This window comes from Bos taurus, chromosome 17 (assembly GCF_002263795.3).
Source record: "Bos taurus isolate L1 Dominette 01449 registration number 42190680 breed Hereford chromosome 17, ARS-UCD2.0, whole genome shotgun sequence".
NCBI classification, from domain to species: domain Eukaryota; kingdom Metazoa; phylum Chordata; class Mammalia; order Artiodactyla; family Bovidae; genus Bos; species Bos taurus.
Genome location: NC_037344.1, coordinates 61,391,451 through 61,409,484, shown reverse-complemented (window position 1 = coordinate 61,409,484; position 18,034 = coordinate 61,391,451). Strand labels below are relative to the sequence as shown.

Sequence of the window (18,034 nt, the reverse complement as noted above, 5' to 3'; positions counted from 1 at the left end):
TTCCTCCACTCTGACCACCTGCCCCTGTCTTCCCCTCTTGTCCTCCAGGAGGCTGCCAGCTGGGGATCTCGGCCAAGGGAGAGCGCTTAAAACACTGGTACGAGTGTCTGAAAAACAAGGACAAGAAGATCGAACGCTGGCACCAGCTACAGAACGAGAACCACGTGTCGAGCGATTAGGGTGGTGCCCAGGTCCCCAGGTCCATGCCCCGATCTTGTGCCCCTCACCCCCACCCCTAGCCTGCCCCAGCTGCCTGTTACATTCTTGTCTCTCTTCTCGACACCTTCCCCACCCATCCTTCCTGGAGCCTGCCTTTGAGGTCTCCCCTGCACCACGGACATTGCCACCAATAACTTCAACTCTCCGCGATGCTGCGATGCGGGCTCTGAATCCAGCCTGTCTCAGATCCCTCCAGGATGGAGCCGTAGGGATGAGGAGAGTTTCACAAGGAGGTTGTTCGTTTAACAACCTCTCAGCCCGGGTGAATTACAGAGGCTCTTCATCATTTAGGACTGTTTTTAGACCCTCCTGGCCTTGGACACACCTAACATCCAACCGCCTATACCTTCAGCTGTCAGCAGAGCCAGACAAGGTCATGAGGATGAGCTCTGGGACAGAAATGGAGCATCCCAGCTCCCCCCCACCACCTCTTCACATCATGCACTCAATTGCCACAAAACAGACCCCCGTGTTTAAACTCTCCGGTGACTAGGAACACACTTCCCAGCTCTAGATGCATCTAGAAATGACCTTGCAGAATACTCCAAGGGACTGGGTAGTCCCCTCTTTCAAGATGTTCCCTATTTGCTTCCTAGCAGACACTAGCCCCCATTCTGTACCACCCCTCTCCCACTTCTCCTCCTTCCTTTCGCCCGATGCCACATTCATCTTTATCTTCTCACCCCCTTATCTCTTCTCTCCGCCCCCACCTCTCGCCCCTTCTTCTTTCCCCTTCTCTGAGGGGATAGGATAGCAAAAGCAAAAACGTGTATCTTAACACAGGCTCACCTCCTCACCTCCTCTCACCAGCCTAACGAGCAAATGCTGAGAAACTGGCAAAATCCTGAACTACCACTTAGGTCCCTGCTTCTGTAACCACTTCTCCCCTTGGCAGAGCCGGGTGTACTTGGACCTTGGGCCGCTCGCTAGCACTGCCCCGGGTGCATGGCAGCATCCAGCAAGCTGTGTAGATGCTCCGCTCAGATGGCCTTTCTCAGCCCCTGACCTCCCCAAGTGGGTGCAGAAGGTGTTCAAACCAGAGCCCTGGTTTCCAGGGGGCCTCTCTATAGAAGCCACCAGTCTCCTTCCTTGGCTCTTAGTTAAATGAACACATGACCCGTTCCCCTCACTCTCTCTCTCTCTCTGACTGTATCCTGTCTCTAACTCAGAATCGTCTCTGGTCTCTCTGTCTCTCTCTGTCTCTTTATCTCTTGCACCCTGTTCATTGTGTTGGGAGAATAAAACACCATCGTGCACATAAAGCGTTTGAAAGTGACAGATCCTGACACCAAAGGCTTTTGTTCCATCCTGGATTGTTCAAGTCTTTCTAAAATTTTTTTTAATTGTTTTAAAGGAGGAAAAGGCAATGAGGTCAAACTTTATAAGATTTGAGTCCAGGTCATCTCCAGTGCCCTGCGAGAAAGGCTGGATTTTTACCCCCCATTTCCAGTAAGTCTTCCTCCATGAAAATCACCCCATTCTCTCCCAAACCCCACCATTATCTACAGAAGTAGCCAGATGGACACTACACTTTCGCTGTCTCCAAACGCACACCTGTTAACCTTCCCTTTCAGGGCCTTCCACCCCCAGCTCCCTTGACAAGTCATTGGAAGGCATTGATTTCTTGCCTTGAATAACCATTTTCTAGATGCCAGGCAGCTCGCCTTCTCTACAATGGCCAGCAGCTTCCTGGCTGCCATCTTCCCTGCTGACCCTCTCTCTCCCCAGGGGCTCCCTTGGTGCCCATTCTCAGCCCACCTCCTTCTCACGGTTCGCCCTTAGGAGAAAGCATGCTGGCTGTGTCGCCCAGGCCTAACGCTGGTATTGGCGCTGGACTCAGCATGCGGCTAGCTCACAGTGCCTCGGTCCAGGCGCGCCCCTTCCCTGACAGATGTAAGCACCTCCCTGCCTCGAACACACACACACACACACACACACACACACACACACACACACGCCCTCTGGTGCATGCAGAACTACCCATCGCCTTTCTTTGTGATGATGTAGCCAAAAATAAAGTAGGAATATCCAGGAAAACCGGTGGCCTGGGTTTTTGTCCTCTCTGGTTTCTGGAAGCTTTCTCTTCCTGCCGACATGCATGATGCCTACTCAGATAGTCAGTATTTAATGAGCATCTACTGTGTTGCAGCCCCTGGGGTTACAACAGTGAACAAGGCAGATGTGGTCCCCGAGCCCATGAAGTGTGCTTTCTGGTGGATTTCATCTTGGAAAGGTAGGCTCCAGCCAACTTGGCTGAGCTCACACCCTCCTGGAAGAATGCTTTTTGCTGGTGTCCACTCAATAAGAAGGGGACATCCTCCTCTTCTCCTACCTAGCCCAGCCTTGGGGAAAAACCCCTAGTGGTTGTAGAATCAGATAATGTCAAGGCTGAAAGAGACCATAGAGTTGAGCCAGAGTCTAGTTCAGTGAACTCACTTATCTGACAGATGAATAACCCAAAGTCCAGAGAAGGGAATGGCACACCCAGGGTCTCATGGCTGCAATGCCAGGAAAGGAGCTAGATCAGTAGACTCCGCGTGCACTGCTCTTAACGCACCAATCCAAAAAGGCAACTCACCAAATACCTCCTTTGTATTCTAGCACTTTCCATCCTGTGGTGAGCCTTTTCAGAGAGGATCCCTCAGTTGAGATTCTCAATGGTCCTGAATGTGAGCTAGTAAGTAAACTAACTTTTCAGAAGGATTTGGAAACTCCCTGCAAGTGCAATTTTTCAGCTTACATCAAAAGTGCTTAAGCAACTCATCAGGAAGGTTGGTTACCTCTCAGAAGGAGCTGACAATTCCATCCAAGGGAAACTTCTCTTCATGCCAAGTTTGAGGCAGTTTCCTTTTCTCATCCCCAAAAGGGTGGTTTTCAAGGTTGGGGACAGAGGCTGGCATATTAGAATCACCTGGGGAGATTCTTTTTTTTTCCCCAAACTACTGTGTTTGCCCTGCCACCTTCTCTGCTCCCTTCACATTCTGCTACACCCTGGGGACGGGAGGTATATTTGAAAACATTTCCTGGTTGATGGCTTGGTCTTCCCACCTCCATCATGACTTTGCAAACCTCTGCCCTAAAAGTCCATCAATTTGCCTCCAATCCCATCAGCTGCCACCAGGTGGAGAGAGGTGCCCATTAGAGCCACCGAGCTCTCTCGGGAATGGCAGGAGACCCGAGTTACCACTCTCTTTCCTGTGCTCATGGTGCACCACTAGACACTACTGCTGAGCAAGATTGAAGGCAGGAGGAGAAGGGTCGACAGAGGATGAGATGGTTGGATGGCATCACCGATTTGATGGACGTGAGTTTGAGCAAGCTCCACTTTCCTGATGGACAGGGAAGCCTGGCATGCTGCAGCTCATGGGGTCGCAAAGAGTCAGACATGACTGAGTGACTGAACTGACTTGCTTCCCACAGAACCTACAAGCAGCATCTATGTCCTGCAACACAGCACTCTACACCCAGCATCTACCATCGGTCAGTCCTGAGCAGCTGAAAAGAAGAAGCCTAATTTCCACCTCTAAAATGGTTCATCTCCTTACCTGGGCATGGGGACACCCTTAATGGGCTGAGATGAATACATGTGAGGAAAGTTTTCATATATATCAGTACACCTAACTTGGCTAATTTTCTTTTCCCCCACTGAAACCAAATATATCAAAGAGGGGATGCTGTGTCCTGAAAATCACCTGACCAGGAAAGCACACCAGCTATTTAATCTTCTCAGTGTGACATTCAGATCCTGACTGTCACTTCCTAGCTGTGGAACCTAAACTCTCTGAGTCTCAGTTTCCTCATCTGGAAAATGGGGGCAATAATAAAGACCTCAAATGGGTGAGACCAAGTTGTCAAGGTCTGGTCTCCCCTCTGGGTTGACAAAGGTGAAGGCCAAGGGGCTGGTGGCCCCTGGTGAAAGCTGGGCACAAGCCAAGTGGGTTAAACACCCAGGGTCTGAAACCCCCTGGGCTGGCCCCACCTCAGCTCAATCAGACTTGCCAGGGGCCTTTCCTGATAAGGTTAATTAATAATAATAATCCAAGCACCATGGAAACAGAAATGGTTGTCCATGCTCGTAACAGGTGTAATATTTTGCTTGGCTCTGGCCCAAATTTGTTTCTTGAGCTTGAGCAAGTCTCTTCCTCCTATGGGTCTTCAATTCTGTAGGCAGGATATCAGAGTGTCCTGATTCTCTCACTGGCTTCCCCAGGCCCACAAATGTGCCTTCATTTCCCAGTCATTCAAAGAAGACCTAGACCATACCATTGAAGGCAGACCCCCTGACTAAAATCCCGTATAATCTGTCTCACATAAAACACACGAGAATGAGCCATCTATGATTTCCTGTGCCTGTTTCTTTAAAGGAAACAAGAACATAAAGCCACTTGCAAAGGCATAAGGGCCTAATTCCGGATTTTTCCAATTAGGCCCTCAGTTCTTTCACAATTGTCTCACTCATACTTAACTCTATGCGATGTTTTATGGAACTCGGCTTTATTACATCTTGCCAAAGAATTCAGTGCTGGTTTTCTAAGGACAGATCTCTTTTGCACTAGGGGCATCACCAACTCGATGGATATGAGTTTGAGCAAACTCCAGGAGATAGTGAAGGACAGGGAAGCCTGGCGGGCTGCAGTCCCTGGGGTTGCAAAGAGTCAGACATGACTTAGCGACTGAACAACAACAAGGATTTTTTTACATATACTTTTTCAAAAGTATATATTTCATTAATATGTATGATTGCCCCAAAGTCATTTGGGAACAAACAGAATCTCTGATAAACATTTATTCCAAATGGATGTATAGAGTGTCACATAGTTGAATACCCGTCCCTTTTATGGTTCCAAATATCTTAGGCATGTCGATATGTTACACAGAAGAAGTGGGGAGTGTCAATTAATTGATGAGCTGGTTAAGACAAGGGTGATTCAGAAAGTAGCTAATTGTCACTTACAGACCACTTCACCCAACAGCCAAATACACACGTTTCTCAAGCTCACGTGGGACATTCACCAAGAAAGACCACTGTTGAGCCCACAGGATGCACCTAAACAGATTCAAAAGAAGAGACAGCATAAAGTATAGAATTAAACAAGAAATGAGGAAAAGAAAGATACTTGGAGAATTCCAGCATCTTTGGAGATTAACACATGGGTCCAAAACTCTAAGAGATGGAAAAATTATTTTGCACTCAAGGAAAGGAAAAAAAAATCACCAATTAAGATCTTGAGATGCGATAAAAGCAGCACTTAGAGGAAAACTTTTAGTGCTGAATGTATATATTAGAAGAGGAGAAACATCTAAACTCAGAGATGAGCTGGTGGAGCAAGAGGTGAAAACATTCTGGGGTGATTTCGTAATCGGTGGAGATAAGACATGATTTTGGCAAAGTCATAAAATGTACAACATAGAGTGAACCATAGAGTAAACTTTGAGCTTTGTTTAATAATAACATGTCAATATCAGTTCATCTTACCACACCAAAGTCAAAAATAGGGGAAATGATGGGGACATAAGTGAACTCTGTCCAGTTCAGTTCAGTCGCTCAGTTGTGTCCGACTCTTTGCAACCCCATGAACCTCAGCACGCCAGGCCTCCCTGTCCATCACCAACTCCTGGAATTTACCCAAACTCATGTCCATTGAGTTGGTGATGCCATCCAACCATCTCATCCTCTGTCGTCCCCTTCTCTTCCTGCCTTCAATCTTTCCCAACATCAGGGTCTTTTCAAATGAGTCAGCTCTTCACATCAGGTGGCCAAAATATTGGAGTTTCAGCTTCAAGTGAACTCTGTACTTATACTCAATTTTTCTGTAAACCTGAAGCCTCTTTAGGAAATAAAGTCTATTAATCAAAAAGGGGGGAAAGTACAGGACAACGTCATTTAGGAAAAAAAAGACACTTTGTCCGTTAACCTGTGGCCAGGGGGAATATATATATATATATATCTGAAAAGATCTACACCAGAATGCTTATAGATGTAGTTCTTGAGGTTTGGGATCCTAGATGGTCTTTAAACTCTCTTATTTTCCTGGCATTTTTCTTTGTGAAATATGCAGGTAGTGCTGTAAAGATTACAGGAGACTATAAAACAGTTTGGTAGGCAACCAAAAAAGACAAAGGAAATCTCCCAAAATGTTTTTACTTATAATTTCTCTTGGGTGAGGTACTAACCTGGGTTAAAAAAGCAACATTTTCATAATAGTGTCAAGAAAGGCCTAATGCTCTAGGGCAGGGGTCCCAACCAGGCCACACAGCAGGAAGCAATTGGCTGGTGAGCAAGCAAAGCTTCATTGGGGCTCCCCATCGCTCACATTGCTGCCTGAACCCCCTGCAAGAATTCATATATTTTCTTCCAAGAAACCAGTCCCTGGTGCCAAAAAGGTTGGGGACTGCTGTCTAGGGGGCTGGTTAAAAACAAAAAGTCTCAGAAAACAAGAGAAAGAGGTGGGAGACAAAGGTCAGGATCAAAGAGACGCTTAATTTCTTCAATGCAAAGAACGAGGGTATGGCTCCTCCCTTCTGAGGAGATGATAGCCCAGATTCTGACAAGGCTCCGCCTTTTCAAGGAAATGAAACTCACAGCAGCCTAGTCCCAGGCAGCAGAAAAGACAGAAGTTAATAGGTTTAGGCTACCAGTTCTGCCTCCCTCCAATGGTTCTTCTGCCCCTTCCTGCCTGAGCATCATGAAGAAACTCAGAAAAACTCAAGCCAACAAACTGGATAAGTTCATCAAAGACCACCTCCTGCCACACGAGGAGTTCCAAAGGCAGGTTAATGAAGCCATTGACATCATCTGCACTTTCCTGAAGGAGACGTGCTTCCAAGAGTCCACCCACCCTGTTCGGGTGTCCAAAGTTGTGAAGGTGAGTCTAGAACTGCCTAGCTGGGGAGAAGCGGGGCTGGTGAGCAAGCGTTTCCACAGAGACAGACAGAGAGCAAGAGGTTGAGGTCTCTAGGGCTGGTGGTTTCTGATTTATCCATGCCAAAACTATAACCACACTTGTGAAAATAGCTTCTGGGGAGAGGGCATCCAACTGTAAGTTTTATACAAATGTCCTGGGGAAGTGTATAAACCACCTAGGTCACGAATCTAGGCAATCTGAATCCTGGCAGTATCTACAGTCCACTAATCTTTGATCAGGCTGGGGTCTCACCATTTCTGCAGAGTCATGAGCTGGTTAAGAGTATAGGTTTTGAAAGCAAATAGCGCCTGCTGGCTGTGAGGTCTTGGGCAAGTCACTTAACCTCTCTGTGCCTTGGTTTCCTTATCCAGAATTTTCAGCAAATCAAGTAAAGTCAGCCATGGGCCAGTTTACAGTATTAATCACATAAGGTCATAAATTACAAGACGTAAAGAACACAGACTTTAGAAAAAGACAACCAGGGTGTGAACAGCATCTCTGTCACCTACTAGCTGTGTGACTTGACTGATACATGATCTCTCTCAGCATCCGTTTCGCCATCCGGAAGATGACAACAGATAGTAACAGTAGCTAGATCCCAGAGTTCTTGTGAGCATTCTAGGAGTTACAGCCTTTGATGCCTTCAGAGCAGTGGCTAGCGCTCAAAATGTTAGTGATTGTTCTCAGCATTTTATTTAGGGAGGCTCTTCTCAAATGATAAATGTCAGTTCTCATTCTCATCACCTGTTTTAGGGTGGCTCCTCAGGCAAAGGCACGACCCTCAAGGACCTCTCAGATGCTGACCTTGTCGTCTTCCTCACCAATCTCACAAGTTTTCAGGAAAACTTTGAGCACCGAGTAAGATTCATCAAGGAAATTAGGAGACAGTTGGAAGCCTATCAAAGACAGAAAACATTTGAAGTGGAGTTTGAGGTCCTGAAGCAGCGAAAGAGGAAGCGGCGTGCTCTCAGCTTCGTGCTCAGGTCCCCCTGGTTCTGCCAGGGGGTAAAGTTTGATGTCCTGCCCGCCTTTGATGCCCTGGCTAAGTACTCCCAGTCACAAGGTATTTCAGCCTTTGTCCTATGTCAGGGATTCTTTCTTTCTTTTTTTTCATGGTTTTGAGCAGAAATCTCCCTCAGTTCAAGAGCCTTTTAAAACATCCCGTCAACACGGGGAGGAGATCTTAGTATCTCTCTCAGAGCAAGATAATTAGGGTCATACTCAGCCACCATGACAATATTAAACAGCAAATTGGTACAAATTCGGGGTAAGATGTTTCTTTTTTTCATCTTATTTATTTATTTATATTGAAATATAGCTGATTGACAAGGTTGATTCCTGTTGTACATCAAAGTGATTTGGTTTTATGTATATACACACACACACATACATACACACACAATTCTTTTTAAAACATTCTTTCCCATTATGTTTTATCATAGGATTTCTGTTAACTGGAGGGTAGTTGCTTTACACTGTGTGTTAGTGTCTGCTGTGCAACAACGTGAATCAGCTATAAGCATACACGTATCGCCAAACTTTGAACTGTGTCTGTGAGCATCTGTGCTTCATCTCAGTTTCTTTTGTGCATCCCTAATAAGATGTGTCCTAAGGTAATTACTTTGTTTTACACCATTTTGACTTAACAAAACTTTCACAGGAACACTCTACTTTTGAATAGTGGGGATAAGTGTGTAAACTCTTACCATCCGTAACCTCCTTGTGACAGGTTTATAGCCTGTTGGACTCACTTGGTACCTCTCACTTACCTTCCTCTTGATCTCTTACAGAGCTTTATCTGTTGTGCATCTCAGGATCAAAAGAATATATTGAAAATTGAGCTCATGGGGGATGGTACTGACAACACCCTGTTTTCTCTAAGGCACAATGGATGCTAGGCTGCCTTCTGCAGGAACAGGAAGTATTTTAAGAGAGGTTGAAATCTGGTCTACTTGTGGTCACTCAGTCTACACTAGCCCCACATATATTAAGAAATGTGAATACTTTCCTTGGGAGAGAGGACCATGTCTTGATTTATCTGTCTTTTCTAACTACTGGCTTTCTGGTCCAGATTTTCTACAGTGACATCCTCCATTATTCCCAGTTGGCTCATTTTTTTTCCCCTTAACCCTTTGTGCTCCCTCACATTTTGTATGTTTGTTTATTATAGCCAGGCTTACTAGTTCTACTTATGCCAAAGTGTGTGAACCTTACCTTACTAAAAATGAGGAAGTTACACATAAAACAGATCACCAACAAGGATATACTGAATAGCATAGGGAACTATTGGAAAAGCACATGGCAACCCACTTCAGTATTCTTGCCTAGAAAATCCCATGGATGGGGTTGCCTGGTAGGCTAGTCTATGGGGTCACAGAGAGTCGAACACAACTGAGTGACTTCACTTTCAATAGGGAACTATGTTCAGTATCTTATAGTATATCTTATCTATTTATAACTGAATCACATTGCTGGACACCTGAAACCAACACAATATTGTAAATAAATTAACTTCAAGTCGTTCAGCTGTGTCCAACTCTTTGTGACCCCATGGACTGTAGCCCGCCAGGCTCCTCTGTCCTTGGGATTCTCTGGGCAAGGATACTGGACTGGATTGCCGTTCCCTTCTCCAGGGGATCTTCCTCACCCAGGGATCAAACCTGGGTCTCCTGCATTGCAGGCAGATTCTTTATCATCTGAGCCACCAGGGAAGCCCAAGAATAGATAAATCCCATCCCCCAAAATTAGGCAGCATAGATCTGATGTAAACTCAGAATGTTAATTTCATCTATTTTTCAAAGCATGAGGAACCTCAGCAAACTTATCCTGAGCATTAGCATCTATAGACAATCTGCAAGATCATGGGGACAGGGAGCAATACATCTCTGAGGTTCAATTTCCGCTGTGTACCTTGGAGGCACAAGGCATATTCCATGGCCTAAATGAGACAGACAGAGAACCTCTTTCCTGGAGCTTGACCATATGAACACCAGGAATGAGATGATGACTCGCTCTGACAAAAACCGAATATGGGGATCCAAAAGAGAGAGGTGGGGATCAGAGGACTTTCACAGACAGGGCAACAAGGGAGGTGACCTCTGACCTGAGGCCTAAGGGATGAGAAGAGGCCAAGCACGCAAAGATCTGGGGGTTCCAGAGGAGGAAACAGCAGGTGCAAAGACAGGAATGAACATGGCATATTTGAAGAAGTGAAGCATCCAGGGGAGTCAGTGGCAAAGGGATTGAGGCAGGAGGTAAGACAAAGGAGGAGATAGGTCTCACCATCCGTGTGGGCCACTTTGCGGACTTGGAATTTTATCCAGAGGTCCTAGGAAGCAAGAAGTGGAAGGATCAGGTTTAAAGGGCTCTGTATGGGCTGTGGAGGATCCAGGGAGGAGGGTGCCACTACCTCTGCTGAGTCCAGGTGAGAGACGATGGGTGACGGCAGTAGAGGCGGGAGAAGGGAGGACCGGGGATGGACCTCAGGCCCCCTGGCTCTGGGCCTGCTGACCTCCCCACTGGCCCCTACGGCCAGTGAGCTTGTCTAGAGAAGAGAAGAGCTGATGCCTTAAAGTTCTGGATGCCTCCTCCATAGCTCAGGTGACTGAAGATTACAAACCTAACCCTCAAATCTACGTCCAGCTCATCCAAGAGTGCGAGAACCTGAGGAGAGAGGGCGAGTTCTCCCCCTGCTTCACGGAGCTGCAGAGAGCCTTCCTGAAGGAGCGTCCGGCCAAGCTGAAGAGCCTCATCCGCCTGGTGAAGCACTGGTACCAACAGGTATGGCCGGTCCCATCTGGGCAGAGAGCCGAGGAGGAGGAAGAGGGGAAGGGAGAGAGTGAGGACGGGAGAGGAGGGAGGGAGGCGTGGAGGGAGGGAAGGAGCAGGGAGAGGTGTGGGGAGGAGAAGAAAGAAGAGAGGGAGGAGGGGAGGAATCAGAAAGGATGCGGGAGGCAGGAGGGAGCCGGATGGAGACGGATGGAGAGGAGGGAAGGGCATGGAGGAGGGGAGAGGGCAGGAAACAAGAAGGAAAGGCTGAAAGGAAGAAGGTGGAGGTGTAGAGGGTGTAGGGAGGGGGAAAGGTTAGGGAGAAAAAAAAGTAGGGCCTGCCTGGGATGGGTGCCAGTGGACATCTCATTCTTCCTAGTCTTCCCACATCACGAAACGAGAGCTCCATCCTTCCAGCTACGCTGGGCAGAACCATGGGTCCTTCTTATCTTTTTCACACACATACCCACTCACACACCCATCCAACCAGTCTGCAAGTGGCTTGGACCTGTATCTAAAATAAACCCATTATCATCGATTGCTACCGTCTCAGTCACTTCCACTGACCCCCATACCTCCCCCCCACCATAATCTCAGGAGGCTCACAGGATCTGCCCTCACGCTCTCTGAACCCCTCTCTCTGCCCTCTCACCCCCACTCCCAGGCTGGTCTCTCCTCTTCATTAGTTCTCCAAGGAGGAAACTCTACTCCAGCCTCAGGGCCTTTGCATGAGCTTGTTTGTTTGTTTATTGTCTATCTCCCCACTAAAAATGTCCACAAAAGAAGGGCTTTGTATATTTTATTTATATATATTGTATAAATATACATTATAATATTGTATATTTTATTCATTGCTGTTGCCACAGAACCTACAATAGTGCCTGGCACATAATACGTGCTCACTGGGTAATTATTCAATAAATTAATGAGTGCTAACCCCCTACTCCCCGCCTCCCAACCCACACTCTTTTATTCACTTCCTGACTGTCTGAATTTGCGCACATGAAGTAACCTCTTGTTTTGTCACTTGTGAAGAGTAACATGGCCCAGCAACACTAAATCATATGCCATGACGATGCGCATATGGTTTGTTTGGGTAATTTGCACATTTTAACATTAATTCCTCAAATCCATCATCACTATATCTTTCCATTTATTTTTGTCATCTTCAGTTTCTCTCATCAAAGTCTTATACACTACAGGGTACAGGTCTTTCACCTCTATGGTTAAATTTATTCCTAGTTTTTAAATCCTTTTTGATGCAATTATAAATGGGATTGTTTTTAAATTTCTCATTCCAATAGTCTGTTATTCATGTATAGAGGTACAACAGATTTCCATGTGTTATTTTTGTATCCTACAGTATTCCTGCATTCAGTTTTTGATTGTCTTAAGTTTTTTGGTGGTGTCTTTTGGGTTTTCTATGTATAATATCATGTCATCTGCAAATAGCAATAGTATAACGTCCTCCTTTTTGCTCTGGATGTATTTTGTTTCTTTTTCCTGCCTGATTGCTATGGACAGACTTCTAATACTATATTGGATAAATGTGGGGAGAGAGGGCATATATGTCTTGTTCCCGATCTTAAAAGCTTCCAGCCTTCACCACTGAGTGTGATATTAGCTGTGTATTGGTCATATACGGCTTATATTGAGTTATGTTCTCTCCATACCCACCTTGGAAAGAGTCTGTATCACATACGACTGTTGAATTTTCTCAAATGTTTTTTCTGTATCTGGGGAAATGGTCACATGCTTTTTATCCTTTATTTTCTTAATACAACTGTATCAATTGATTGATCTGTGATACTGAAGCATCCTTGCATCCCTGGAATATATCTAACTTGATCATACTGTATGACCTTATAATATATTGGAGAATTTACTTTGCTAGTATTTTGTGGAGGATTTTCACATCTATGATAAATCAGGCCTATCGTTTTCTTTTTTGTGCTGTATTTGTCTGGTTTTGGTATAAAAGGAGTTTGAAATCGTCTCTTGATCCTCACTTTTCTGGAATAGTTTGAGAAGTATTGGCATTAACTCATTAACTGTTCATACAAAAGCTGAAAAATTCATGTTTCTAATTTTTTTCCTCTTCTCAGTGTAAGAAGAGACATGGGAAAAAACTGCCCTCACAGTATGCCCTGGAGTTGCTGACTATCTATGCCTGGGAGCAGGAAGGCTCAAAAACAAAATTCAGGACAGCTGAAGGATTTCGGACTGTTTTGGAGTTAGTCCTGAAGCATCAGGACCTCTGCATCTACTGGAAAAAGTATTATGACTTTGAAAACCCTATTATTACACAATGCCTGAAAAGACAACTTGAAAAACCCAGGTACTCTATCCTCACATGGCTTAGATCCCCATAAAATGAAGCACTGATTACAGCTGTGGAACCCTGGAAATTCAGGAAAAAATAGGGTTCCACATTTATTGATCATCAGCTATTGTCAATCATGCTGAGTGCTTTACTCTTACCATGCAATTTAAATAATAAATTTAAATAATAACCTGCAACCCTGTGAGGCAGGCACTGTGCTAACCATTACACAGATTAACTGAGGTTTGGAGAAAGAAGGGCTTGTTCAAACCTTTACAGAAAATGAGTGAAATAACTGAAATTTTACTGACATAACAATAGCTACAGCAATAATAAAAATTGCTTCCAGGAAGTAAGAGCTTGCTGTAAGACAAAAACACTCTGATAGAATAGTGGAATTTTGGTTATTAAACCTGTCATGTATAGACCCCTCATTATGTTTCAGTTACTGTTGGGAGCATGTCAAGTGCTTCTCTAGATCCTCATACAGCATCCTTTGAGGCAGGGATTTTCAAATCTGCCCATTTCACAGATGAGGATACTGAGGACTAGAGATTCAGGTGACCTGCCCAGAGAGACACCACTACTAAAGAGCAGAGGTGAGATTGAAACCGGGTCTCTCCAGGCCCAAATGCAAGCCTCCTTCACCTCGTGTTCAATGCCCACTGTAGGGCAAGGCACCCAGGTCACAACCCAGGGAGAGGTGTCCATGGGCCCTCCAACTGCCCCCAGAAACAGTCTACCCAGGCTGGTATTTTGCCCTGCCGGGAGCTCTGAACACCCCAGACACAGCCCATGTACTCACCTGTCCTCTCTGACTGTTGTTTCCAGGCCTGTGATTCTGGACCCGGCTGACCCGACTGGAAATGTGGCTGGTAGAGAGCCACAGAGGTGGCAGCTGCTGGCACAGGAGGTTACAGTCTGGCTGAAGTATTCGTGCTGTAAGAATCGGAATGGGTCTCCAGTGAGCCCCTGGAATGTGCCAGTGACACCTCCTCATTACTTATCTGACCTGATATTGATGGCATGTTGAGATAACAACTTCTAGAAATGCTACTTAGTCAAATGGAGTTTCATCTCAGTCTTTGTATTCTTTCATTGTGGTTACTAGAATATGTAGAATTATACCTGTGTGTGCCCCAGAATGAATCACTGGCTTAGACAGCAGGCTTACCAACTTCCATTGTCACCCTGCCTTGGTACCAAAACCAACGTGTCATTGACAAAAGTCCATTCCAGAAAAACTCCCATAAGGACACACAAAAGATCAAGATGTTCTTATTGCCTGAGTCACTGGTCACCTAAGTGGTTGGAAGACAGTCTTTGGCTTCTCCATATTGCTGTTCCTCCTTTGAGGCCTCCAGCATCCCCATGAGATGGGTTTTACTTTGATTCTCATTGTAATACATTGAGACATGGCCACTCACTCAGAGTCCCCTGATGAGTGAGAGACGAGAGTGTGAAGTTAGGGTTAGGGTCCTTCTTGCTATGAAGCTCCTGCTCTTTGTTGCCGCTCTCAATGTGTCTTCATACACTGAATTTTTCTGTTTCTCATTTGGGGACCATGACAAGGGATATAGCAGAGCCTCAGTGGAGGGAACATACTCGGCTGAGGGTCCCAGCTACTGCCCTCTGTGATCCATCTCCACGTTGACACCAAGCCACGCTGCCTACCTGCAGCTCCCAGACAATGACCATGGGTGCCAGAGACACTCAGGCAGCCCCATTCCTGAGAGGCAGGGGAAGCTCCAACATGGGACACTGGCGAAAGGACTCTCCACGACCTTGCTGGACTTTGTCTTGACTGCAGAGCCAACTGTCCTTCCTTCTTGCCTTCACCCAGAGTCAGATTAGATCAGGGTTGTCAGCTTTTGCAGCTTCCATAAGATCCCTGATCACTGTCTCTCACCTGGGTGTTTCCCCAAAGAACAATCTCCCACATTTAATGTCACATTGGCATCTGCTCCTTAGAGTGACCCAGACCCACACAAGCACCTCTGCCACCACCCTCAAGGTAGGTGTGGGCTCTTCAGCAAATCCTAGCTGTGATGATGACCCGAGGTACCATCCTGGTCATCCTCAGCCATCACCTCTTCTCTTGTCACTGCCTACGAGGTGGCTCCTAGATGAAGCCACCGTCTCACCGTCTCCCCACCCCATCTCGACCCTCATTCCTGCTCCTTGGCCGGGGCTTCTGTGTTTATCCTTTGTATATTTGTGTTCTCAGAGGCTTTGACATCTGGGCCCTGCTGATCCTGGAGAGACTGCCCTCCTGGGGTTGGCTGTTTCCTAGACACAGCCAGCAGCTCACCTGTTGGCCTTTCCCACGCAAACCTGTCGAGCCTTTCCTCTCTGCTCCACTGCCCAGACTCAGAGCCAGTCTGAGCCACAACCCACCCTGCCCCACTCATGCTGGGACCAGGTACCAGATGACTCAGGAAACCCCTTCCTCTCCACAGCCCTCTTACTTTATTCATACTTGCCATCCAAAGACTGCTTTCCCTGCCTCGCCTGCCTTTCCCAGAGAAATGACCATCAAGGTCTTGGCCTTGTTTTCCTCTAACTCGGTCTGCCTCACGGAAGACCCTGGGGGTTCCCGTGAGGCCTGGACACAGAATGACAGGCTGTGTCTCCTATTTCTAGGGACCTGGGAGGACCATACTTGGTCACTGATTTAAACATGAGAGTGAGAAATATGGTTGTTTTTAAACAAGAGGAAGAATCCCAAAGTGTCTTCAAAACTTGGATCCTTACTCTCTAGTCTCTTCTATCTCAATTTCCATGTCCATGTCGAGTCTTTCCGAAAATGGGATTCTACTCGCCATGGGGTTTTGTTACCACTGTGTTATCTTTAGCACATGTATCTCTTCATGCGTAGAGGATACTTTGGAATCACACATAATTACCATGTGGGTGGTCCACTTGTATTGTTTTCTGAGAGTGTTTCAGAATTACATATAAAGCTACAGTCACTAGTAGATTAACTGAATTGGTAAATAGTTGCTCAATTGAAGAGCCACATGGATCATATGGTAGCTGCTACTGCTGCTGCTAAGTCGCTTCAGTCGTGTCCAACTCTGCGCAACCCCATCGACGGCAGCCCATCAGGCTCCACCGTCCCTGGGACTCTCCAGGCAAGAACACTGGAGTGGGTTGCCATTTCCTTCTCCAGGGGATCTCCCAACCCAGGGATTGAACCCAGGTCTCCCGCATTGCAAGCAGGTTCTTTACCAGCTGAGCCACCAGGGAAGCCCAAGGCCCTCGTTATTTTGTCATTAACCCCTTATCAGATAGTGGATTGTAATCATTTTCTCTATTTCCATTCCCTTTTCTCCCTTTTATTTTATGCCTGTTTTTCATTTTTATTTTATATTGGAGTACAGTTGATTTACATTGTTAGTTTGAATGTACAGCAAAGTGATTCAGCTATACATATATCTATTCTTTTTCATCAATTACCTTTTCAGTTCATTGTGTTTTTTTCATTTGCTGGGCAGAAGCTTTTTAGTTGGATTAGTTCCCCTTTGTCTATTTTTGTTTTATTGTCAGTGTTTTGTTTACACAGTCAATTACTCTTTGGCAAAGTTGTCAAGAATATACAATGAGGAAAGGACAGTCTCTTCAATAGATCAAGCTGGGAAAATTGGATATCCACATGCAAAAGGATAAAATCACAACTTTTCTTCCAGCTTGCACAAATATCAACTCAGAATAGATAAAGGCCTAAACATAAGAGCCGAAACTGAAAAACTCCTAGAAGAAAACACAGGGAGAAAGCTTCAAGACGTAAAGTTGGCAAGACTTTATGACTATCATATCAAAACACAGACAAATGGGTGTGAGTTGGTGGTCTGTACTAGTTCTGCTGTGTGGATGCCAGGTATTCCGGCAGCATTTGCTGAAGGGACCGTCCATCCCCAGTGTTCTGCAGAACCACTTCAGACATATGTCCAGAGTCATCTGTGTGTGAACCTGTGTTATATCATTGATCAATTTTTGTGTCCTTGGTTTAATATTACCTTTACTAATTATGATAGCCTGGTATTAATTCTCAGTGTCTTGTAGAAAACTCTGTTCTATCCAAACTAATGTCTTCTCTTGGCTCTGTCTATTTCTATGTTAATATTATACTCAGTTTGTGAATTTTCACCCAAAATACAGGGAGGCATTTGATTAGAATTCCATAAATTAGTTCAGGGAAAATGACATCCATGTAATATTGAGAATTCCAGTCCACAAACTTGGAACTTCTTTCCATTAATTTTCTTCTTTAATTACTCTGTAACTACAGTTTATAGTTTTTCCCTGCATTGCTGTTACATATGCTTTCTCATATTATTCCTAGATATCCATATTTATATTAGTGTACTTAGCAAGTGTTCCTAAATTTCCTTTGTAATGTTGGTTTCATGAAGACCTCAATGTTTTCAGTGGCTATGTGGATTATAGTATGATGAGTGAGCTTTATACTTTTCTTAATTTTGTGGTTTTGTTGTATTCTGCTGTAAATCTATATAGCTTATATGACCACAAGAAACAATAAAGCATTTTCTTTCAAAAGTTTTTTGGATAAGTGTTTGTCAGCTGAACTCTGATGATTTGGTCAAAGCTGGTAGATGCAGGTGACACAAAGCTCGAGGGTGGTGCACTTCAGAACTGCTGGTTCAACCTCAAATTCATGAGACTCAGAACAGAGAAGAGAGCATGTAAGGGATGATGGTCATGCTCGTAAGAAATCTGAAACACCCGAGTCATAAATGCCTCATTGCCCAGAGCTGAGTCCTCATTCTGGGCCACTTCCTGCTGAGGAAACAAAACT

General features: G+C 45.4%; 2 protein-coding genes across 10 annotated transcripts in view; both read left to right on the top strand.

The window, feature by feature from the left end:
* Positions 1-2,256, top strand: part of RPH3A (rabphilin 3A) — a 293,036-nt gene extending 290,780 nt beyond the window's left edge. For 8 of the 9 annotated variants that reach the window (XM_059875879.1, XM_059875878.1, XM_059875880.1 and 5 more), the window contains one exon: positions 49-2,256. In XM_059875879.1, coding sequence (XP_059731862.1) covers positions 49-179 — 131 coding nt within the window. In that variant the 3' untranslated portion in view covers positions 180-2,256. 9 annotated transcript variants of the gene reach the window in all.
* Positions 2,257-6,799: 4,543 nt separating this feature from the next.
* Positions 6,800-17,778, top strand: OAS1Z (2',5'-oligoadenylate synthetase 1, 40/46kDa). The gene is made up of 5 exons (NM_001029846.2): positions 6,800-7,085; positions 7,878-8,187; positions 10,720-10,904; positions 12,998-13,230; positions 14,047-17,778. Exons 1-5 carry the CDS (start codon positions 6,906-6,908, stop codon positions 14,246-14,248), a joined length of 1,110 nt encoding a protein of 369 aa, NP_001025017.2. The 5' UTR covers positions 6,800-6,905; the 3' UTR covers positions 14,249-17,778.
* The last annotated feature ends 256 nt before the right edge of the window (positions 17,779-18,034 follow it).